At 42.5% G+C, this 26165-nt stretch overlaps 1 protein-coding gene across 4 annotated transcripts in view; it reads right to left on the bottom strand.

Annotated features, from left to right (window-relative positions):
* Nucleotides 1-26165, bottom strand: part of Ptprm (protein tyrosine phosphatase receptor type M) — a 688723-nt gene that overhangs the window by 215694 nt on the left and 446864 nt on the right. For all 4 annotated transcript variants that reach the window (XM_029470944.2, XM_085832583.1, XM_085832584.1 and 1 more), the window contains one exon: nt 4507-4639. In XM_029470944.2, coding sequence (XP_029326804.1) covers nt 4507-4639 — 133 coding nt within the window. The remainder of the gene's footprint in view (nt 1-4506; nt 4640-26165) is intronic.

The following is a 26165-nucleotide window of genomic DNA, read 5'->3' as shown; positions in this document are numbered from 1 at the left end:
TTTGTTTGTTTCATGATGTCTACAGAAATATTTTCCATTTTTTATTGCTATTTTTTCTATATAGTACTAGTATTGTTTCAACAACATTTTATAATTTGCTTCATTTGTAAAATAGACATTGGTTAATTGCATCGTAGACAGCAGCAGGGATATGCATTTCTGGATTAAGATAGTTATGTATATCACTAACAGGTGTTTTCATAAAACAGCTCCTGCTTGGTATTTTATATAATAATTCATATCTCTTTAATTATTTTTGAACAGTCACAACTGTTGAGATTGCTATGTACCATTGTGGCTTAGACAGGAATATAATTATAATTAATACAAACGCTCTCACACTTAGGTAAGATCTACTGCAATTTTAGAAACAACAGCAAATATAATTAATCACAGTAAAATCGGCAGTGGTGAGATACTAAAGTCTGTCAAACTGATATTTAGATAAATTATGCCTTATGGAAAATGTTGAAAATGCAGGTATTTTTATTTACATAAATTTACTAAAGCAGATGAGAGTAAAATATGCTAAAAAAAAAAAAAAAACAACACCTTCCCATTTGCATCATTGGGAATCAGTCAAGAGAGTACCTGCAATGAGGCTCTGCATAAAGCGCTCATTTTCCACATGCTCTTTAGCATTTGCTGTCCCCAAACACTGCACGGCCAGTGACACATGCCCTTTAGGATAGGGACAGAAGACATGGGTTTGCCCACGGATAGGATAAAAGCAAATGTGTGGGTCTCACCAAAGGCCTTTAAGAGCAAAGCTTTCATATCATCGGTCCAGGCAAAGCCTAACAGATTTGTGAGAGTTGTAGGACACTGTAATGCACCCCTCAGGCCCATACCTGCCTTTGCTCACTATCACCTCTCTGCTAAAGCGTTCCATGAGTCGAAAGGCTTCACGTTCTCTATCAAAGTTCTACCTTCAGCAAGTACTGATTCCCAGGACTGTCCTCTCAGAAGGCAAATGATGTTAGCTATGTCAGTACCCGAAGATGCCTCCTTGCAGCATGGCTCCAGGACATGCGCCATTGCTGGGATCTGCCAGAACTCCAGGCTGACTGGCTTGGAGTGCTGAGCATCACGGACAGCGAACTCATCCTCCACAGGACACACTCCCAGTGGCACTTCCAGAAATATTGCTAAGTTTGTTTCAGTCTTCTACTTTCTCTTGTGCTGTGGCCATGATTGCACCTGCCCAAATAGGCAGGTAGGTAGATAAGTGATAGATGGTAGATAGGTAAAACGATAAATAGATAGATAGATGATAGGTAGATACATGATACATAATAAATGTAAATAGATACTAGATGGATGATAGATGAATGATAAATAGATGATAGATGATTGATAGATTCATAGAAGGCAGATGATAAATAGATAATGGATAGATGGTAGTTAGAAGAAAGATGATAAATAGATGATAGATACTAGATAGATACATAGATAGAAGGTAGATAATAGAAATAAATCTGTGAGTGGAGGAAAGCCAGGCTAGAGGCAGAAAAACCCCACAAAGTTTGATCTCACTAATTTTCATCTAGTAGAAAAAATAGCCAGTTCTGCATAGACATGCACACCTGTGGCCATTCATGGCCTCTTTCCCCCTCCCCCATTTTCCTCATTGCCTGCTGGCTTCTCCTTATTTATTGAAGGTCTTTTATGGCATGGTGAAAACTGTGGCTGAAAGACTAGCTGCTCACCAGCAGACATCACAGAGCTGATATTAGCTGCTTTAGCAAGTGAATAAAGAGGGTATTTGGAAGGCCTACTCGGTAGCTTAAATAATGAAACATGCTTGCTACACCCAAGTGAAATTCCAGCAACCAATGCATGATTCATGCACCATTTTAACTATTCTGTCTAAAAATGATGCTTGTCAAATTTAGACTTGAATTTTGGTGAAAAAAAAAAAAACAAACAAGCAAAAAAAAAAAAAAAAACCCAAAACTCCAAGTTTTGAGAATTTGTATCCCGTGTAGCACAGGACTAAAATTTAAAGCGCTGCATTTATAGGCAGAGCGTGTTGGCTAATCTGTCTTACAGAGAACACATTCTCTATTCCAGAGAAGGCAAACACAGCAGTGGTGCATGCTGTGCAGACAGCCCTGTTAAGATTATTGTGTAGTAAATAATCATGTAAGATCTGACGTGACTTATGGGTCTTTAGTCTGAAGTTGTATCAAGGCCATATGTTACCAGAGGCAATCTCTTCAAATGCATAATTTATAGCATCAGCCCCGTGACTACCTGAGAGACCTGGGTAGAGGAATGAACACGTCTAGCAGAAAAAGAAAGACCCTTAGAGGATTAGTTAGCATTTAGTTGAGGTCACAGGGGCAACTGAATGACTACGCTTTAAGCTGTTGCTCACAGACAGCTTGCTGGTTGACATAAAGATCCAATCTAGTCTAAGAATTTAAAATAAGTCTCAGAAATTCATTTTGAATAGCTACATGATATTCATGCCTGTTGTTCATGCCTAGTACCTTATTGTTACTTGGGGTTTCCCTTGGTACATGTTAAGAGCAATAGGGCTGGGTAGTGGTGGCATACATCTTTAATCCCAGCACTTGGGAGGCAGAGGCAGGTGGATTTCTGAGTTTGAGGCCAGGCTGGTCTACAGAGTGAGTTCCAGGACAACCAGATCTCCACAGAGAAAACACTGTCTCAAAAACACACACACACACACACACACACACAAAAAAAAAAAAAAAAAAAAAGAGCAATAGGAAAATCACTGATATCCCCAAATCGGTATCTACATAAACACTGAGGTAAGGATCAGGCAAAGATCACCCAGAAAAAAAATTGAGTGATTAGGGATAAGGAAAAAGAGATAAACCAAAACAAAACCAGTATGAGATGTGAAGAAGAAGAATGGGAAACAGTGATGCAAAGGCAAAGAAGTCTGGGTATGGCAGCTTTTTCCTACAGTCCCGGCACTCAATTGGTAGCAGTAGGATCTTGAGTTCAAGGTCAGCCAGGGTTCTAGAGTCAAATCCCATTCCACAAAAGCAAACAAGCAAACAAAAACATTAACACGAAGTAGGGAAAGGGAGCGTAGGGAAAAAACAAACACATGACAAGAGACACAGGACACATAGAAGAAACAGGAAGGCGAACGAACCCAGCTGGATTCACCTGCCTGCAAAAGAACTCAAGCGTACAGGACTCTAACACAAGGCTTATCTTTATTTTGGACATTCCTCGAACTCTACAAGCTCATGCAGAGTAAGGAATATTATCTCTCATCCACAAAGCATATCCATCTGCCAGGGAGAGCACCAGCACAATGGGATCCTGAACCCCAAATGTCCACAACCGACGTCTCTCTTTTACTGTTGTGCGTCTTCTAGTTCCTTCTCTGTTCTGCATGCCTATGAACAGTGTCACCACACTTACTTGCTGGGGAAAGAACTAGTTTCTTCTAAACTTTTATTTTTCCCTCCAAGTAGGCACTGAAATGCACCTCCTGATGTCCCCTCTCATTCGATGGTCTTTTTACAACTGTTCTCTTATCTTCCTACGTTCACATCTGAACATAACACTTAGCTGACACCACCAGCAGCTAGATTTCATGATGGAGTCCAGTCCCTGTCCATGGCCACATGGACCCTGTCCATGATCTTACCCTAGCAAGCCTGCCCATCTACTTCACCTCCTCCTCCCACGACCACATCCCCACTCCATGGTTACAACTGCATTTAAAGAGCAAAGCAGCAAGCCCCATGAAGAACTTCTGTCTACTGCTTCCAATCAGCTATATTTATATTTATATAAATTGAAGATTCTATTTTATTATTAAGTTGTGTGTGTGTGTGTTTTTAAACTTGCTCATACAAAAGCAGACACTGAATATTTTCCAAGGGAAGGAAAGAATTATTTACCATAACCAGATCTACTTATCTCTTCCACCAATGAGAGATCCCTCAGCCAGACAGAACCTTACTCTAACACTGCATTTACTCTAACAACTTAGTCTTTCACATGTGGATGCCCTGTCTTTTACTTTGGGGATGCTGACCATCAAGGTTGCATTCTCACGGGGAACTGTATTGATTAGCTGCTGTAACATGGTGTCAGCATAGGATGCTGGCTTGAGGAAGTCTGCCCTCATAATTTTCATTATAACGGGAGGGAAGTCTTTCTTCTCAACTCAGCTTGGGAGTATCAAATACAGAGCTGTCAGTCCTTAGGACTGAACAACTGTCAGAGACTAAACAAAATCACAGCTTTTAGATTATCCCACAGGAGGAAATGAAATTCTTGTATTTATTTTGGCAGGATATGCTTTGTATATCCACAAAAAATAACCCAAGCATTTACTCTAAATGTCTGTCCCCTAACTGCAAATGCTATATGATAAACAACACTCACAATCATGGAGTTAGAGCTGTGTCTTGGGCACTGTTGCCTACCCAGTAAATGGATCTTTTCATACACATACGGTGACCTGGCAAACAACAGAAATGAGTCCACTTTTGGCCACAAGCCTACCTCTTCTTCATGACCAGCACGACTCCAAGAAATATGATAACAAACAGCAAGATGCCTGCAATCACTCCGGCGATTTTAACCGTGTGATCTGTTTGTTTCTCGGGTTCAGGGACAGGCTTTGGAGTAACGGCCCCTAGAGACGAAAAGGAGAGCAAGTGGGTAAGACAGAATAAAGTCGTTACATTAAAAAAAAAATTTCCCCATGCATTTAACAGAATAATACAACTTATCAGAGCTGGCACACAGACGGGCTTTGATTTTTTTTTTTTTAAAGCAGCTTTCCTAGATGCTGAAAGCATTGTAATTGTTCCCGTTGCTCTTCAACACTTCACTTCGCCACAGCACACCCACATCTGACCCTTTTATGACAGACTTCTCAAATGCATTTTTAAATATTTTTATTATCTCTCTTAGCTCCTGTTCTTCCTCCATTAAAAAACTCGCTAAGAGCACAATAGCTATTCCTGAGCCTTTATCCAAATTTTATTTGCTGGAACATTTTCCTCAATTATTTTTCATAAATGAAGCAATAATTCCATCACGTATTAGCCCAAACACCTGGAAGAGAGAGATAAGCTCATTTGCCATGCATCTTACCAGCAATTGTTTTTTTAACACAATAGAGACCCCCCACCTTTGGAAATCTGAATCTGGGTCACATCTGGTGAGCAAAAGGATCCTTCTAAGCAATTTATTCACAACGTGGGGCAGCAGCTGGTTGATCATACCACTGGTGCCCACAGTTCATATCTGTTTAAATGAGATAACTGGGGCCTCGGAGTGGCGACTGTCTCAGCTCGCTTGCATGTCTCCTTCCTACACACCGTCTGTCCTGCTTATGGTAGACTGTGATGGAATGTCAAATCTATGTCTGATGAGATATCCATTTCCTCTGTTAAATGAGTTCAGGATGAAGAATATTTAGGGGTGCAATGTCCAATTCATTCAATGGTGTCTACTTTTTAAAAAAAGGTTTCTCCTTGCCTCATCAGGATACGATGGCCTCTGGCATCCAGGCTACCACACCAGCCTTACTAAATACAGCAATTTCATGTTCAAAATTCTCTGCCTAGAATCTTTTTTGCATTTCTGTTGGTCAAAAGTAACGATGAATGTGAATTTGAACCTGCTCTTTCTCCCTTTCCATTGTGTCTTATACCAGCGCACTCCTCTGTGCTTGTGAAACTGCACTGGTCCTACCTGCATCTGTGCCCACGTGTACAACAGACCGGAAGTCATGGTGCGGAGTAGGGCATTGTGAGAAATGGGGCATTATGGGGAACTGGATGGGGGAGCTGGAGCTGTTCTGGTTTCCTTGCTTCTTTGGAAGCATATGGACCCAATTTCTTTCCAACTAAACTCATATTAAGATTTTTATGGAAGAGAACATGGCTGTCACCAGGCCTGATGATGCTGGGTGCAGCTTAGAGGAGAAACATGAGATAGAAGACCCCAGGCCACCCACACACGTGTATCTCCTGAGGATGGCTAGCGACTGTCCCAGGTGTCCTGTGTACTGCCTCCTAGTGCCATCTTTAGTTACTGCTTTTATACAAATGAACTTTGTAGTCATGCGTCTTTATTCACAATGATGTACTGTAAGCAAAAGCCTTCAGAAGGAACCTTCAATGACTATTTATTATTATTATTACTATTATTAAATTTATTTCTGACACTGTCAAGAGGACAGAACATCCCTTCCTGCTTTTTTTTCCTTAGGTAGGCAATCCTTAAACCTGCTTCTCGATAAATGTTAAAAGTATTAATGACAATTACTTTATTATGATAAAATAATTAAATATTATTTATAAGACAATAATGATAATTTGAGGAACACTCACTTCCCTAGACCGGTTGCCACAGCACCAGGTGGCTGAGGCAGAGGAAATTGCAAGGTTAAATACACTGTTTAGAAAACTATAGAGAAAGATGCATATTTGATAAGAGTATGAAGAACTTAATAGATGGAAAATGTAACATTCAGAATAGAGGGCCAACCTTTTTTATTTTTATTTAATATCCATTTTTAAATGTGCAATTAAAAAGAGAATCTTATTAACTCGAGGTTACCAGTTCTCCAAATATAGTTTTAATATAACCAAATAATTTCCAGGTTTTTTTTCTTTTTCTTTTCTTTTGGTAAATAAAAAATACATCAATTGAGAAAAAAAGAATTTAAGGAAAAAAAACTTTCAGTTAAAAACATTTTCACATAAAAATATAGGATGATCTGACTCGTACCAGTTCTGAGAAAAGAGGACCCACTGACGGAAACAGCTGCATAGATTTTCGCAGGAAGCCATGATGGATCAGGCTGATGACCAGACCTCCTGTCCATCCTGCCCATTGTTGGTATTCTGTCTAAACTCCATGCCCACAGTTCCTGGCAGCAGCCAGGTATGCTCCTCCCCACAGTTACCTGGCAACAGCCAGGTAGGCTTGGCCCACTATAATAGGGGCTGCTTGCCCTTCCTCTCTCTCTTACTCTCTTGTCTCCCTCATTCTTGCTATCTGCTTGTCCTTTCTCCCTATTCCCTTCCCCTCTTTCTCCACGTGGTCACGACCGGTCTCCATTTCTCTATTCTCTCCTTCTCTCTGCCTTTCTCTGCCTCTACTACTCTCTTAACTCCCCTCCCCATGCCCTGAATAAACTCTGTTCTATACTATAGCATCCTATGGCTGGTCTCTCGGGGAAGGGATGCCTCAGCATAGGCCCGCAGAGGCACCCCCTTCTACCACACCCTGCTAGAACATATTCTTATAGCTCTTTCTCTTTTTATGATCACAAGACCCATAGCATTTGCAATGGTTTCCCTTTGCTAGGCTGGGACCGGCTGAGGGAGGACAGCCCTGTTTTAAGGATATCCCCAGGGAATTCAGCTGATTACTGCCAGGATGACTGTGAACATGGAAGAGAATATCAACAATATTCTGCATTTACTTAACAGGTGGTTTCCTGACACCTAAACGAATTTCTTTCTGTATATTAGCAGCATGGTAGTGAATAAATAGGCAAAACAGAATTTATATTCATGTGTGCCAATGAGAGAGGTATTTGAACGAAGTCTGTGGGCTGTATCACTCTTGGTGCTAGGCCCATGGGTGATGACCAAGTAGAGAGAACTAAGAAGGAATTACTGAGACAGGAGCATTGGGAGGACCTGCAGAAGGAATGAGGGTGAGACATACCCTTACCCTGCTGACCTCTGCAAGCAGTGGAGAGACCAGATTACTGGGCAGGGGTGGAGTGTGGTGAACTGGGAACTTGGCACATGGCGTTGGTATGTGGGGGTCATGTCTACAAATGGGAAGGATTCTGATGGGAGCTTTGGGAGGATTCTGAGTGGAAGAGATACAATCTGGTTTATATTTGACAAGACTATCTTGGATGCACAGAAGGCTGCCCATGCTGGAAACACAGACTTCAGAGGGAGGTTCTCACAGCAACTTGGACCTGGTTCTAGGTGGCAGGAGTGGAGATGGAGAGAGACCTTGCTCAACTTCATTATAGCTTCATGGTAGTCATAGGTAATTGTTGCTGAGCTTCAGTATGCCAGTGTAAACAATATCAGGTTTCTGGAAGCCATTAGAGATAGGGTGACTGTGTCACTGACTGATATTGAGAGTGTGGATGAAGCAGGCTCAGAGGGCAGGTGGGGAAGACAGAGCTTCTCTTTGGACTACGTAAGATTCAGATGATGACACCCAAAGGAGAGACCAAGCAGCAAGCAGTTGAGATGTGTGAGTGGGTGTGTGTGGGGGATATAAATCTAGGAAACACCATAATAATGGTGGTGCGTAAAGTCACAAGCCTGTTCGGGACACAGAGAAAATGAAAACTGAGAGGCAAACCAGCCAGGGGAGTGTGGAGAGGAATTGGCGAGGAGGAGGTCAAAAGATGAGCAAAGAGGGATGGCCTGTAAGACCATTGCATCTCTGAGGCCAAATGCAAACAACAATCAGGAATGAAAGTCAGTGATAAAGGGGAGAAAGAGAATGCTTGCAGGAGTGACATCTTAGACAGGTCAAAGGTCAGGGGCGTATCCCAGAAGTGGGGCTGGTACAGGCTAGGGAGCAGTCACTGTGGACCAAGGAGTGAGGAGCAACCATAACCATGGCTGGCAGCTGGGGGGGAGGGACCATGGAACATGACCCCTTCCCCATTGGCTTTATTGCCCTTGAGGAAAGCTCTTAGAGGGGTTGGGACAGGAAAGGCAAGAAGGTTTACTGTGAAGTGGAAGGGAAGGCAGAAAGAGTGTGGGGCAATGAGGGTCCTTGGAAGAAGCTGGAGGCTGGAGAGGCATAAGCTGTGCAGTTGCTGGAGGTGAGGGCTGAGCCCTGAGAGTGGCCGAGAGCACAGAACAAGTGAATAAGGGTAGTGTGGGGTATGAAGGAAAGGGCGCAGCTCTCGCTTGAATAAAAGTGCACAGTAAAGTTAGCCCTGATGCTGCAGAAGTGAGGGCTGGGGAGAGAACACTGGGAAAAGATGAGGGGTGGGGCTGTCACTTACCCCCAAAACATATGGGATCTTATAACCAGAGAGAAGGAGGAGGATGAGGAGGAAGAAGAGGAGGAGGAGGAAGAGGAGGAGGAGGAGGGTATAGAATGTAATGAACACCTGAAAATATTTTCCAAAGTGGCAGAGGAATGACCGGTGAATATTAGAAGTGTAGATGTCTTACCCAGATGTCCCATGTCACCTACATACAACAGCCACAGTATTGCACAATACACAATAAGTTTGTTTATATGGCACAGGTTTCAAATAGATGCCTCTTTGGTAAGTGCTTTTACTGCTCCAGGTGCTGTTACTGAAGGGAATTAGATTACTGGGTCCTCCTGTCCATGATGACAGAGGTCATCAGATGGTCACTGTCACCAACACAGGAAGTCACACTAAATGCCCAAGAGCTCCAGAACCTACCTGGAGCAGTGTGGGGAACAGAGGCAGCAAGCCTCCTTGCCACAGGCAGCACTAACGAGTGGCCTGATGGCTCCAGACAGGTAGAAAGCATGCATTAGGGTGTTGGGCAGAGAAAGCTCTGTGAGTACATAATAGCTTTGCATCTGGAGCCTGAGTCAGGGCTGGGAACAGTCAAGGAGGGGACCTTGGAAGCAAGGCTTTATGCTGTGATAGGCTTTGCCCACAGGTAGAACATGTTGAGTTAGATTAAAACAAAACAAAACAATGAACTAGAGAGAAAATGGAATTGGCCTTGAGGTGAAAAGGTAGGAATCCACAGATTCCACAAAGAAGAGGAAGGAGATTAGCAAGCTGAAGGAAGACGATCATTCTATAGCTAAGGGACTCTCAGAGTCAGAGCCAAACGGGGGCAGGGATACGCCTGACTGCCAACAGCCAGCGTTTGAATCTATCTTGAGTCTTCCTTGTGTGGAAGGGGTAGGTGCTGCTTCTTCAGGGGATAAGCCCGTTTGGGTTTAGCATTTAGACTTCACCAAAGCAACCCATGCCAATTGTCCCAGCATGCTTAGGGGTATTTAGTGGCAAACCAATACCATCATCTTTCCTCCTGGCTTTAGGCCCCGGGGGGGGGGGGAAGGGGAGATGTGGGAATAATGGGAACAATTGAGGAAAGAAGACTTCAGGAGACAGAAACCTGCTGACAGGACCCTGGAGGCAGAGCACAGAGGGAATGGAAGTTGTGGGAATATGTAAGGCTATTACTTTTGGGCTAGAGAGCTGGCTCAGCGGTTAAGAGCACTGACTGCTTGTCCAGAGGTCCTGAACTCAATTCCCAGCAACCACGTGGTGGCTCATAACCATCTGTAATGGGATCCGATGCCCTCTTCTGGTGTGTCTGAAGACAGCTATAATGTACTCATTATACATTAAGTAAATAATATTTTTTTTTAAAAATTAAATAAAAAAATTACTTCTAAAAGTGTTAGAATCCTGGGCAGCCTTGGGTTCTCTTTGTCGTCTAAGACAACCCTGAACTTCAGCGTCTCTTGTTTCTACTTCCCAAGTACTCCAACTATAGGCCTGCACCACTGTACAGGGATTGTGTGGTGCTAGAGGTGGGGTGGGGGTCAAATTCAGAGCCTTGTATAGGTTACAGAAGTACTGTAATATCTCCAGTCACTGAGAACACACTCTCCTCTTCCACACATCTGGAAGAGCAAAGGTTAGAAAGGGAAGATGAAATTTCAACTGAGCTGGTCTTAGGCACTCCATACTGGCATTTCTATAACTACAGGGAAGTAATAATCTAATTTTTTAATCTTTTTTTTCTTTTGACCCTTTGCTCATGGTTTTCCGCTCTCTTCCTTAAAAAGAGGAACATCCAGGTTGTAAAGATTGCTGTGAGACGAATCAGTCATGTCTTATGGCTCGGGGAATGACAATTCTTTGCAGTGTTATTTACTTTATTTTTAGCTGTACCTTAATATTATACGTAATGGCAAAACAACCCAAAGATTTTTCATCTAAATTACATAGTATTGTCTTCCTTCCTGGGCATACAGTCAATTACAACTCTGAGAAGAACCTGTGCTCACTCTCTGTAACCTGATTATGCTTTTGAATTTATGGTTTTCCCTCTGCCTTCGCTTCCACGGCAGGGCAAGCAGATTGTTTGCAGCTTCCAAGTAATGATCACACGTGCAGGGTTTTTTTTTTTTTTCTTTCATGCAAAATTGTTTGAAAGGTACTTCTCCTCCCAAATTAATTCACTCTTTCTTGTTTCGGTTCTAATTTTGTGGCCGCTATCGCTCCCGTGTATCGATGTGGCTGACACCCTATTGGTAAGATAATTTATCAAAAGCTCTGTGCTTCACTCTCTGGACTCTGGAAGTTCTGAGAGGATTATTGACACTATTGCTATCCTGATGAAATACTTTCTTTCCCCCCCATTTTAATTTCTTGAGTTATGGGCGAGGTCATAAAACGAGGGATCAACTTGTCGATATAAAGTTATCAACCGTGGGTACCTTGGCATGAATTACATAATCAATAAGAGAGATACAGTCGGCTGCTTCAGACTTTTGTGGAGGCTGAATTACTTGAGGGAGGGGGAGGTCCTAAGATGATGAAACTAACATTTGAAGGTATTGAAACCACCGTCTGTTGTCAGTCATATTTTCTGCCGGAGTTTATGCTTTTGGGTCATTGTCTAGATTATGCTTAGCAACTCGAGAATCATCCCCGTGGCCGGAGAAACATGAATGTTTCCTGTACAAAGGGCTGTTTACAACCCTTGACCTGAGCCCTTTCTGCTTCTGAAATTTCTTATTTACTTTCCTATAAAAAAAATGAATATTGCCGGGCGTGGTGGCGCATGCCTTTAATCCCAGCACTCGGGAGGCAAGGCAGGCGGATTTCTGAGTTCGAGGCCAGCCTGGTCTACAAAGTGAGTGCCAGGACAGCCAGGGCTACACAGAGAAACCCTGTCTCGAAAAACCAAAAAAAAAAAAAAAAAAGAATATATTTAGGGTCAGTGGGATGGCTCAGTGAGTAAAGATACTCTCTGCCTAGCCTCCTGACCTGAGTTTGATCCTTGGGACCCCCATAGTGGAAGGAGAGAACTGACTCCTAAAGTTGTCCTCTGATCGTCACACATACGCTGTAGCACATGTGTGCCAACATATACCCAACACACAATTCACACAGAGACAGACAGACACACCACATGTATACATACCACACAATTCACACATGCATGCACACACATACAAACTCCACAATATAAACACTAGATTTTTTTTTAAAGTGAGTGTATTCAATAAATTAAACATGTGTGCTATCAGTATCACAGATCTGAGAGCCTAAAAATGTACGGAGAATCTGGGAAACTGCATGTTGAGATGGGAAGTGTCTTTTACATGGCTGCAAGAGCTATATGGGCATGGCCCTTGGAACGCAGAGGAGTCCAGGACCTTATTCAGGCTATGGAAGCACTCTACCACTGAGCCCTACCTACCTCAAGTCCAGAAAAATACTTGTGAATTTACCGGAAGTCGAGAGAGGATTCTCACGCACTGTTTCGAATGCGACAGTTTTTCAGAGTCAGAGCAAGTAAATGGATCTTGGTCATAGAGGGAGAACCTCTGGCCCGCCGCCCATAGAGCTGGATTCAGTTACAAGAGAGACCTATTCTGGGCCATGCTGAAGAAGAGACACCTGATACAGAGATAAGCCTGATGGTCAGAGGAGCCATATCCTCTCTTCATGACTGCTTCATTCCCGTGCCAGGGCCCTGGCATTTTTCTTCCTGTTCTGAACTTCAGCATACACACACACACACACACACACACACACACACACACACACATCTTATCTAATTAATTTTATATTGGGCTGCATCGATATCAGTGTCTGAAATAATAGCTCAAACTGGGCCACTCTTTAACAAAACTGTAACTGCAAACCCAAGACCTTCCTGCTGCTTACTTCAGGAGGCAGTAAAGCCCTTTGAACTCGTTCCAACACCATTTTTAAAAACTCTATTCCTTGCTTATTTCTACGTGCCTTCCACCATGCTTGTCCCTGCACATAGAGATGTTTGATTTCTGCTCCCCCCCCCCAAGATGGTCCCCCTTCCTGGCCTTTATGCCATCTGTTCTATCTCCAGGAAGCTCTCTCCCAGTCTTCTCTGAAGCTCACAGCTCCCCCATCATTCACACCCAAGTAGCCCCTGTGACTTCTGACCATATAGCAAGGGTTCACACTCCCAAATTCTGTAGAGCGCCTGGCTTTCTCTCTCTTGCATGATACTTGTCAGTCTCAACCTGGGCTTCACTAATTCTGGTGAATTCTCTTTATTACACGTTAAGCAATGTGTTCTTTGGGACATAATTGGTTAACTCATCTGTGTTCCTTGACGTGACCAGCCCCATATCTTGTCGTGTGTATAGCACTCGTACAAGGCCAGGTCTGCAGAACTCAAAGCTTGGCCACAGTCCATTTCACTTTCATTTCCTGTCTGTCTGTTTGCCATCATTTTTTTTTTTAAGCACAATTGTTCCTTGTTTATAGCAAAGCCTTCAGATGTTGGGCCATGGGCATAAAGGAAAATGAGGAGAAAAAAAAAAGAAGCAAGTAAACAACACACAGTAGGTCCTATTCTTTGCCCTTTGTTCCACAAAAGCTAAGCATTCAGAAAGGAGCTAACTAAGAAGGGGCACATTTCCGACTTTGGATGGCTTTCCATAGATATTGAGATAGGTGTAAGAGAGAATGGTGTCTGAACATGGGCTCTGAGGGATGGCCAGAGGAGAAGAGAGGAAGAAGGCCCTTCCCAGGAAAATTACTACCAAACTTTAAATCAGTGACATTAATAGCAAGTGTGGGAATAAACACTTGTGTCAAACAGGAGAGCATCACCCACAGCAGTGCAGCGCAGATCTATCAGTGACCGGCAACTTCCCTGTGTCTACGACGAGAGACGAGGAACGAGACTCTTGTCAAGGATAAAGTGCTATGAATGCAATGCTTGTAACAATTATGCGGATATGGACGATTTTTCATGCTTATATGGGAAATTTGTTTTAGAAGCTTAAACTAGGCCCAAATCACTTCCATTGTAATGACAATGGCCTAGGGTCCTCTCTGAAGGAAAAGAATGTAGAGAGACATCTGATAAGATAATGGTAGTGTGAGTCATACGATTAATCATAATTTTATTAATGAAACGGTTACTGCCTCTCATCCTACCATGACAGCATCGTCAGAGTTTCTCATCGCTTAGGAGAAAGGGGGAATTATGAACAGCCCCAAGCTGGCTTAAAGATACAAGTGGCTGACTTGAACATATTTTTAATTATGAGCCATTTGTGCATGAGCACACAGCAGTATCTAAGGAAATTATACAGTATATAAGGGGAAACCTACCAAATGTCAAATGATAATTCTGAGGACTGAAGAATCAGTAGACGCTTGGCCCATGACCATAAGGTATGTGTGTACGTATCCCAAGAAAAGCCTGGCATCCTGAGGTCAGGGAGGTGGGGAGGAAGGAGGATCCCTGAAGTTCTCTGGGCAGTCAGACTCACTGATTTGTGAACTGAGTTCAGAGAGAGTTGGAAAGCAATTGAGGAACACACACAACATTTACCTCTTGCTTCTACATACATGTGCATGCATTTCCACACACATGTACATATCCATAAATGCATATATATTATATATAATATGTATATATAATTCTGTTTCTTATTATACTCTTTTCAAAGATATCTATTTATCTATGACCTACCTATGATGATACCTATCATCTATCACCCATCACTTGTCTATAATCTATTCTCTGTCTCTCTCTGTCTCTGTCTGTCTCTTCTAGCTATCATCTATCTCTATCTATCTATCTATCTATCTATCTATCTATCTATCTATCTATCTATCTATCTATCTCTATCTCTATCTCTCTCTCTCTCTCTCTCTCTATCTATCTATCTATCTATCTATCTATCTATCTATCTAAAACCCAGCTATTTATCTACATCTATATAATACATAAAAATTTGAGTAAAGAAGACAAAGCTAAATCACAACACCTGCATGGATTCTCAGAGAAAAGTTGGTATCCAAAGCCAATGTAATCCCTTTTAGTAGGGGCAGAGAGATGCAGCCCCTCACTGTCTACCACTATCACGAGGAGTTCCTCTTTCTCCTTAGAGACCTCTACTCATAATGTTTGATCCCTGAGTTTGCGGTGGAAAAGGATTTCAGGATGAGGCAGAAAGAACCAAAATTAGGGAGTTTGTTAAGGAACGATGAGAAATATCAGATACTTCATACACTGGCATTTAGAAACAGTGACTCTTAGGGAGAGGGTGATACACATCTGAGCCATGGGCTTGGCTCTCCCAAGGGAGAAATAGGCAGTTAGATGTCTACTCTGGCTGCATATATAGTTCTGAGCATTTAAAGTTTCATTGCATGGAGGGTGTGTTTTCTAGAATATAATTCTTTGCACTTAAAGTTATGTGGCATCAAAGAAGTGTTTTGTGGAATATAGTTCTATAGCTTCAAAGTTACATGGCATAAAGGATATGTTTTATGGAATAGGTTGAAGAGTAAGAAATGTCGAAAAGTTAAAGTTTAAAAACTATATGTTAAAAGTTAAAATATAAAAACTATAAATGAGAGGCTGGAGAGATGGCTCAGCAGTGAAGGGCACTGACTGCTCTTCCAGAGGTCCTGAGTTCAATTCTCAGCAACCACATGGTGGCTCACAACCATCTGTAATGGGATCTGATGCCCTCTTCTGGTGTGTCTGAAAAAAGCTACAGTCTACTTATATACTTAAAAGAGATAAACCTTTTTAAAAAAGCTATGAATGAAAATATATGTGAGCTGGTTTAAAAATTTCCAGCTTTATTCAGTATCCATAAAAGCTATGAAATTTGATGTTCTAGAATCCACCTGAATGGAGTCTAGTGAAGTGTATCCTTGAACTACGGAGAGACTCAGGAGGTAAACATGCTTGCTTTGCAAGCATGGGGACACAAGTCTGAATCCCCAGAGTCCAAGTAGATGCCAGCTATAATCCCTGCAATTCCAGAATCCTACGAGGAGATGGATGGTGGAGACAGGACACCCTGGAAGCTCTTGGGTCGGCTAGCCTGATGGTCACAGCAGAAAAACAATAAAAGAGACCCCGCCTCAAACAGTGTCCTCTGAACTCTCTATGTACAACATACACACATCTCACACACACACACACATTGCCCTATTGAATTGACTGACAATCAGTTGAATGATTAATACAAAGGTGTCCTCATTTAAGCCAAAGACACCAACAGGACAAATTAATCCCCAAATGGTCAAGCTAACAGGAAAGTATGCCATACATTTTTACAAGTTATTCACTGCTTTGGGCCATTACTATTTCAAATTAAATAGCCTCATTTAGAAACAGAGGGACCTTTTATTTTATTTTATTATGGTTGCCACCATCATCATTGTGAGTAGCGACACAGTAGATTGGGTTATGCTGTCTATAAGTATCATCTATGTGGGGCTCATTACAGTCCTGATGTATGGTAGGAACACTGTCTTCACCCAGCTGCTCCCTAGCCAGGCTAACCACACCTGGAGGAGCACAACCATCTCCTAGCAGCCCCACCTGAAGCTTCGAAGGGCCACTGTTTAGCAATGTGAAACATTATTTTAATCAACTGACAGAAGCTTTCGAACACTTCTGTCCCAGGCTTGCCTCTGGAATGAAGGTAGGATGTAACCGTGCGTTTTGGGTTTATAAGCACTATCCCTCCTGGCTCCTGGGTTTAGAGTGCTCTCTGGCATGGGTCTGATGTTGACCACAGGTAAATAAAGCAGTATTAGTCCGATCTTCATGTGGCTTGCCCCTGTGTCTGGACTGGGTACAACAAAATAATGTTCCTGCCATGCCCTGGTGCATTTAAAGACCCCAACACCTCTACGCTGCCTGTGTAAATAATCCTCCACACACCATCATGAGATATGTTCCTCAGAAACTCAATTTTGAGTATCTCTAAAGGGATTCAAGGCCCATGTGTGACTTGCCAGTCTAGATCAATGGTTTTCAACCTGTGGGACAGAACCTCTTTGGGGTCAAACAACACCTTCACAGGGGTCCCATATCAGATATTCCTGCATATCAGATACTTACAGTACGATTCATAACAGTAGGAAAATGACAGTTATGAAGTAGCAATGGAAATGGTTTTATGGTTGGGGGTCACCACAACATGAGGAACTGTATGGAAGGGTCACAGCATTAAGAAGGTTGAGAGCCACTGATCATAAAAGACTCAAGGATGACAGCAAAGTAGTTTTACAGAGTAACAGCAGCGTAAGTGAACAAGGAGTGCCTCACTCTGAGGAGATGCTTTCCCACTCAGCCTTTTGTGTATTATGGTATTTATTGTTTTATAGCCTGGATGAGGTAAGAAATAACATTCTCCCTTTCAGGTAAGATATGATGCTTCCCCTGTGAGGTAAGAAATGGTCTTCCCCCTGAGGTAAGAGATTGTCCTCCCTCTGTGAGGTAAAAGATGGTGCTCCCTTTGTGAGGTCAGAAATGATCCTTCCTCAGTGAGGTAAGAGATGGTATTCCCTTTGTGAGGTAAGAGATAGCTTTCTCCCCTTGAAGTAAGAGAGATGGCATCCTTTCTGTGAGGTAAAAGAGATGGCCTTTCTTTCCCTCTGAGGTAAGAGAAATGCCCCTTTTCTCCCTGTGCAGAAGGTGAGATTTTAAGAACGAAGAGATTTGCCCAGAAGCCTTCTTGAACATGCTACAATTTATCTCAAGAACAGGATTCCTAAATTATGTGCTCTAAGGTCAGACTTCATAAGTAAATAACTCAACTAAAACTAGAAGATCACAGCATGGTGGAATTCGATGGTAACCCCAGAGCCTGGCTGATGGAGGCAGGCAGATCACAAGCTTGAGACAAGCCAGGATACTTAATAAGTTCAAGGCCAACCCGGGTATATAACGTGCTCAGTTTTAAACAACAACAACAAAAATGTGCTGAAATTGGTTATGGTGACTTCTTAATGTAATCCTGGCACTTGGGAGATGCACACAGAAAGATAAAAGAGCTAGGGCTGGATTTGAGGCTACAGCAATTAACCAGCATGAGGCAGGGCTGTGAGGGGGATGCCCAGCATCACCAGTAATATAAAGAAGGAAACCAAGGACACAGTTCTTAGGTGCAGAAGCCTATCTGGCATGTCTGAAATCTGTCCTGGAAATGGGCCCTGCATGTTTGAAAGTGGTGCAGATCTGACCCATGGACTTGAACCTCTCTAAAAGCTGGTGGATCAGAGGCCGTGACTCTCTCCTCCTTCCTCACATATCTCGGGAACAGTGGAAAGAGCGAGGGCCTGTGGAGGCCCACCCCAAACTTGGCTTGCCTTTGAAAGCTGTTGTTTGATCTTTTCAAATCAAGAAAAGGGTTGAATTTTGACCATATAATACATTATTTAAAAAAAAATATAGTATTTTCTATCATTTTCTCAGGGAATATGGGTCTGAAGAGATGCGCTCAGCTTGTTCTTACAGTTTGTGAGCGCTTGTGATGGGAAGGTGGCTTGCAAAACAGCTTAGTTCAACAGTGGAGGGCAAGGTCTGCCCTCTCCTTCCATTTAGGCCATATTCCAGGTGAAGGAGGAAGTTACTATGAAGCTCAGGCTGGCCTCAAACTCCTAACAATCCTCTGCCTCAGCCCCAAAGAATTGTGGCCAGCTAAAGGGTTGGTCTTTTCCCCCTTCGCTCCCAAGGCCTCCCTTCCCCGATTTATCCCTGAGCCATGGTGAAGTTTTATGATTCCAGTTCTCTCATATAAGAACCCCACTTATCCCAAGTCCACCCATATCTTACTTACTGTACCTCGCTCCACAGGTTTACCATCTTAAGATGACAAGGGGAGGGCAGGGAAGGGCTGGGGTACTCTGACTTGCTTTCCATCCTGATTAAATTAAACACTTTGGGTTAAGCCCAACAGACTCTCATAAAGGCTAGTTATTTTGCAGTCACTTAAAATATATGGACAAGAGAGACTAGGGGTAGGCCAAGGCCAACTCCAAATTTAATCAGTATAACCCTTGGACTATAAATTCCAAGTGAAATTCATTCTTAGACATAAAAATGTCAGGGCTAATCTGTCGAGTTTAGATTTTCAGTTGTAGTGACTTTTTTTTTCCCCCTAAGCAATAAAGGAATGAAAGAAAGACTAACAGGACAGTGTCTGTCAATAGGAGGAGATGAGGAGATACATCAGTCGTCAAGGAGGAAGACTGTCACTGAGCCTTAATTAACATTCAGAGAATGCCCCCTCTTCCTCATTTTATCCAGCTATGAAGGTGATTCTTCTAGCAGAAAGAAATATATTCCCTGATAGACAATAGAAGAATAATCTATCAATATAAAATCTTGTATGGAAAAAGCCTTCAAAGTCCAGGCATTTTCTTTCTGCTGTTTTGCTTGTGTAACCCAAGGTGGCTTACAGAGACTCAAAAGGTTTGGTTTTTCCACATTTTGTGGAAAAGCAGCATGTTCTAGCAGGCTATTATTAACAACAAGAAGAATGCCTCCTAAGAAATATATATATATATATATATATATATATATATATATATGCAGTTACATATTGCTAATGGGAAGAAAAAGAACTTGAAGAATCAAACTCCTCTATACTGGAAATATTTTACAAAAATTTTCTTAGGTTTATGTAATAAAAATGTAAAAAAAAATTTTCAGTGCATCTACAGCTCTTAAAATATATTCTTTCTAAGAGCAAATACTTGACATCTATCCTTGCATCCTTTCTCCATGTTCTTGGAACTGTGTTATCTTATAGATGAAAGGTAACATCTATAGGTGACATATACACATCTATAGGTGACATCTATACATCTATCACAAAGGAGAACAAAAGAGGCATGCAGTCAACAGTGGCACTAGAACTCCCGGTGTCTCTAATACAGCAGTGACTCCATTATAACAGAGTCAGCTGATGTTGCGTGGGGAAGAAAACGTCTCTACCCCTTTACTTTCTAGGTGGAAATCTCAGTAAACTTGGTGAAAGATGCCAAAACACCAACCAAATTCTGCCCTCTGGTCCATAATGGTTTGTGTGGCTGAAGACAGGGCCCTAGGCCATCCTCTGATATTTAATACGAACGTGCGGGGGGCTTTGGGGGACTGTAGCACCCCCAGTTACACAACGCTGCATCTAACAGAACTGGGTGGAGAATGGTAGCTCTTGCACAACCACCATTTCTAGTTGCTGGTTGTCAATGTCCATGAAGGGTTCAGCTGCTTTACTGACAGGGAAACGGAGAGGAGACACAACCTTCTAACCTGTATTCCCAATTCTTTAGGAATGTCAAGTTGAAGTTTCTCTACTGGAAACAAGCCCAGGGTCATACAGAGATCGATGTTAGAGTTCAGCACCATCTATTCTTCCATCACCCATCATGATTATCACTAACATCTCAGGACAGGCTAGGTATGGTGGCATGCACCTTTAATCCAAGCGCACAGGAGGCACAGGCAAGTAGACCCTGTGAAATCAAGGGCGACCTGGTCTATAGAATGAGGCCTTTTGTCTTAGATAAACAAAGACAACAACAAACTTCAAGGCATTAGTGAACTCATTGCAATAGAACTGTTTACATTAATAAAGGTCAGAAATACAGCTTCCTTGAGTGCAAAGAATGCACGTCACACTTCTGTGGGCGGCCTTTACCCCTCACAGCTACCCATTTCAAGGACTAAACATGCCACATTGTACTTTCTTCTGAACAGAATGATATATATGTAAGAAAAGCAGGGTGGGATGCCAGTATGAGGTGGCCTATATGACTCTAGCCTAGGGAACCTTCTGGAAGCCAACCCATCCTCTGCAGTCACTATTCCAAGCTTTCTGCGGCAGGGAGATGGCTCAGCACTTAAAAGCACTAGCTACTCTTTAGAAGACTCGCTTTTATTCCCAGCACCCAACATGGAAGCTCTCAAACATCTGTAACATCAGTCCCAGAGGATCCAATGCTCTCCTCTGGCATCCAAAGGCACTGCATGTGGTACACACCTATGCCTGCAGGCAAAATATGTCTACACAGAAAATAAAGATAAAGAAATATTTTTAAAAACCTATAGTTTAGAATTTAGCACATGCCTTCAAGGGCATTGGTCCTTTATGAATTACTTCATTTCGTTAGGAAATAATAGCTGATGCCCAAGTGTTTTTCATTTGTTCAACCCAGAGAGAAAGGCTATGAGGGTTTAATGATCTATAGGATATAGACCTTATATAGATGATAGAGCTATTTCTATATTGTTTCTACAAACATAGCAAATGAAATCAACAATTCCTTTGGTACGGATGATCGTGAGTATACAGACCAAACTTTTATGACTAAATATACCTGTCCACAGCTAAAGGTAAGGCTTTATCTCAAGGCATGTCCCATAGGGGACTGCTGGGCCTCTAATCCCTTTTCCTCTCTTGCTCTTTGACCATGGTGAGGCGAACAGACTCCCTGTAGCCTATGTGCCCATCATGAAGTAGTTCACTACCACAGGTGCAACGCAACATGACCGAGTGCTTATCTATTCTGAAACCATGAGCCAAGCAACCTTTCTTCTTTATTAGTCGATTGTCTCAGGTACTTTGCAGTAGTAATGAAAGCTGGTGAGAAATGGATTACCCACAAAAGATCATGGGTGAAAGGTAAGTGTGACAGCGTGGAGTGAGGGAGAGGGAGAGAAGGGACAAGGCTTCAGAGCAAAGTGATGACTACTTAGTTACACATCACAAGGTCCCACAGAGACCAAATGCAGATAATGAAATAAAGGTGGTGGCCTCTGACAAAGAATATGAGAATTCCAGTTTCCTTACAGAGTAAAACATAACTGAGAAGCCTCTCTCTGCAACAAAAGGGCTCCTGCCCAAAGCTAATCTGGCCAGCCCAGGTGTATAGGAAAACATCACTCATGGCAGTGCAGAGCTTGGATTCTGACACAGAACTGATTATTCAGTAAAGATTACCCAATGCATATCGGGCTCCTGAGCCTTGTTGGTCGTAAAGGCAAAGAAAAATTTGGTTATTCAACCTTCTGTCTACAGCAACATTACCACCAAACCCTACAGTAGCTATCACTTTTCAAACCCTCCACTGCTTTCCATGAGTGAGAATGCTGCTCTGAAAAATGGTTATCTGTCTAGGGAAAAGTTAGATCTGACCCCAAGTGATACCTCAGCTTATACCAATACTAATTTCTAGAAGGATTCAAGAGATAAACTTAAACAACACTTTCAAAATGGATGGAAGTCACACCTGAGTAACTTGAGAGCTAGAGTGGCTTAGGGAGGAAAGAAGAATGCAGAGAAACCAAGAAAAATGGGAACATGTGACCATCAACAAATAGAAACTTCTTTATACTGAAAATAGCAACAAATATGTCAAAGGATAATGTCACCCAAGGAAAAGCTTATGACGACATGCAAGTAGACCGTCAAGAAGTGCAATGACCGTCTTGGCTGGACATTGGCTTGAAGGTCACTGAATGGCATATTAAGAGAGAAATGTTCTATTTGTTTACTTAATCCTGACTATATCCTCATGAGTAGAAATGAGTAGGACTCCCATGTCACAAGCTGTCCTGGTTTGTGGGATGCTAGATCCCTTGCCAAGGGCACTGTGCTCTTAAGTGGCAGGGCTGTGACTTGCGCTGGAGCAGTGTGGTTCTGAAGCTCATGCATTGACTGCCCCACTCGACAGAGCTGCTCTGAACCAGTCCAGGATGCTGCTCAAAGGCACTGTGGATGGCTTATCATCTGGTAGCTGGTTTGCGCATTTAGGGGATGAGAGACCTGAGGGTCTTATTTCCACAGTGTGCCAGATCATCTCTTGCTATGAACCGAATTTAAAATCACCACCTCATTCAAAGGTCCAGGTTTCTCTCTCTCTCTTAGTTTCAAGGCTTTGACTAGGGCTGGACATCGTGAACTGGAGACATCCTGGTGAGCTTGATACTTGGCCTCAGCTACAAAGGCAGCAACAAACTTGTGCTTTAGAAAGTCAGTGACACAGTCGGAGGACAGTGACCTGCCCTGCAGGGAGCGCCATCTTGGCTCCGGGACTCCGCCGAGCTTAGTCTCTACAGGTCAGAGTGGGGACCACGGGGGCAGACGGCTTCTGGGACAGGCAGGAGCCACAGAGCCGCTGAGGCAGCACCCTTTTGGGGCCGCAGACTTCTGGCACCCTCCCAGCCGGAGGACAGAGACCTGCCCTGCAGAGAGTGCCATCTTGGCTCCGGGACTCCGCCGAACTTAGTCTACAGGTTAGAGTGAGGACCACAGAGGCAGACAGCTTCTGGGACAGGCGGGAGCCACAGAACCGCTGAGGCAGCACCCTTTTGGGGCCGCAGACATCCGACACCCTCCCAGCCAGAGAACAGTGACCTGCCCTGCAGGGAGCGCCATCTTGGCTCCGGGACTCCGCCGAACTTAGTCTGTACAGGTCTGCTGACAGAGGATACTCAGAATCCCCAGAAGAACAACCTCTGAACAGAGACAACTATAACAACTCCAGAGATTACCAGATGGCGAGAGGTAAAGGTAAGAATCTTACTAACAGAAACCAAGACCACTCACCATCATCAGGACCCAGCACTCCCACTTCGCCCAGTCCAGGGCACCCCAACACACCTGAAAAACTAGACCTGGATTTAAAAGCATATCTCATGATGATGGTAGAGGACATCAAGAAGGACTTTAAAGAACTACAGGAGAACATGGCTAAAGAGTTACAAGTCCTTAAAGAAAAACAGGAAAACACAACCAAACTGGTAGAAGTCCTTAAAGAGAAACAGGAAAACACATCCAATCAGATGATGGAAATGAACAAAACCATACTAGACCTAAAAAGGGAAGTAGACACAATAAAGAAAACCCCAAATGAGGCAACACTGGAGATAGAAACCCTAGGAAAGAAATCTGGAACCATAGATGCAAGCATCAGCAACAGAATACAAGAGATGGAAGAGAGAATCTCAGGTGCAGAAGATTCCATAGAGAACATGGGCACAACAATCAAGGAAAATGGAAAATGCAAAAAAATCCTAACTCAAAACATCCAGGAAATACAGGACACAATGAGAAGACCAAACCTACGGATAATAGGAGTGGATGAGAATGAAGATTTTCAACTCAAAGGACCAGCAAACATCTTCAACAAAATTATAGAAGAAAACTTCCCAAATCTAAAGAAAGAGATGCCCATGAACATACAAGAAGCCTACAGAACCCCAAATAGGCTGGACCAGAAAAGAAATACCTCCCGACACATAATAATCAGAACAACAAATGCACTAAATAAAGATAGAATACTAAAAGCAGTAAGAGAAAAAGGCCAAGTAACATATAAAGGCAAGCCTATCAGAATTACACCAGATTTTTCACCAGAGACTATGAAAGCTAGAAGATCCTGGACAGATGTTATACAGACACTAAAAGAACACAAATTCCAGCCCAAGCTACTATACCCAGCCAAACTCTCAATTAACATAGATGGAGAAACCAAAGTATTCCACGACAAAGCCAAATTCACACATTATCTCTCCACGAATCCAGCCCTTCAAAGGATAATAACAGAAAAAAACCAATACAAGGACAGGAACCACGCCCTAGAAACAACAAGAAGGTAATCCCTCAAAAAACCGAAAAGAAGACAGCCACAAGAACAGAATGCCAACTTTAACAACAAAAATAACAGGAAACAACAATTACTTTTCCTTAATATCTCTTAATATCAATGGACTCAACTCCCCGATAAAAAGACATAGACTAACAAACTGGCTACACAAACAAGACCCAACATTTTGCTGCTTACAAGAAACTCATCTCAGAGAAAAAGATAGACACTACCTCAGAATGAAAGGCTGGAAAACAATTTTCCAAGCAAATGGTCTGAAGAAACAAGCTGGAGTAGCCATTCTAATATCAGATAAGATTGACTTCCAACCCAAAGTCATCAAAAAAGACAGGGAGGGGCACTTCATACTCATCAAAGGTAAAATCCTCCAAGAGGAACTATCAATCCTGAATATCTATGCTCCAAATACAAAGGTAGCCTCATTCATTAAAGAAACTTTAGTAAATCTCAAAGCACACATTGCACCTCATACAATAATAGTGGGAGACTTCAACACACCACTTTCACCAATGGACAGATCATGGAAACAGAAACTAAACAGGGACACAGTGAAACTAACAGAAGTTATGGATCAAATGGATCTGGCAGATATCTACAGAACATTTTACCCTAAAACAAAAGGATACACCTTCTTCTCAGCACCTCATGGTACCTTCTCCAAAATTGACCACGTAATTGGGCACAAAACAGGACTCAACAGATACAAAAACATTGAAATTGTCCCATGCATCCTATCAGATCACCATGGACTAAGGCTGATCTTCAATAACAAAATAAATAATAGAAAGCCAACCTTCACGTGGAAACTGAACAACACTCTTCTCAATGATACCTTGGTCAAGGAAGGAATAAAGAAAGAAATTAAGGACTTTTTAGAGTTCAATGAAAATGAAGCCACAACATACCCAAACTTATGGGACGCAATGAAAGCATTTCTAAGAGGAAAACTCATAGCTCTGAGTGCCTCCAAAAGGAAACTAGAAAGAGCACACATTAGCAGCTTGACAACACACCTAAAAGCACTAGAACAAAAGGAAGCAAATTCACCCAAGAGGAGTAGACGGCAGGAAATAATCAAACTCAGGGGTGAAATCAACCAAGTGGAAACAAGAAAAACTATTCAAAGAATCAACCAATCAAGGAGCTGGTTCTTTGAGAAAATCAACAAGATAGATAAACCCTTAGCCAGACTCACTAGAGGGCACAGGGAAAGCATCCTAATTAACAAAATCAGAAATGAAAAAGGAGACATAACAACAGATCCTGAAGACATCCAAAACACCATCAGATCCTTCTACCAAAGGCTATACTCAACAAAACTGGAGAACCTGGATGAAATGGAGAAGTTCCTAGACAGATACCAGGTACCAAAGTTGAATCAAGATCAGGTTAATGATCTAAACAGCCCTATATCCCCCAAAGAAATAGAAGCAGTCATTAATAGTCTCCCAACCAAAAAAAGCCCAGGACCAGATGGGTTTAGTGCAGAGTT

This window comes from Mus caroli, unplaced genomic scaffold (assembly GCF_978045245.1).
Source record: "Mus caroli unplaced genomic scaffold, Mus_caroli_1 scaffold_18, whole genome shotgun sequence".
NCBI lineage: Eukaryota > Metazoa > Chordata > Mammalia > Rodentia > Muridae > Mus > Mus caroli.
This window is presented reverse-complemented; position numbering and strand designations above follow the sequence as displayed.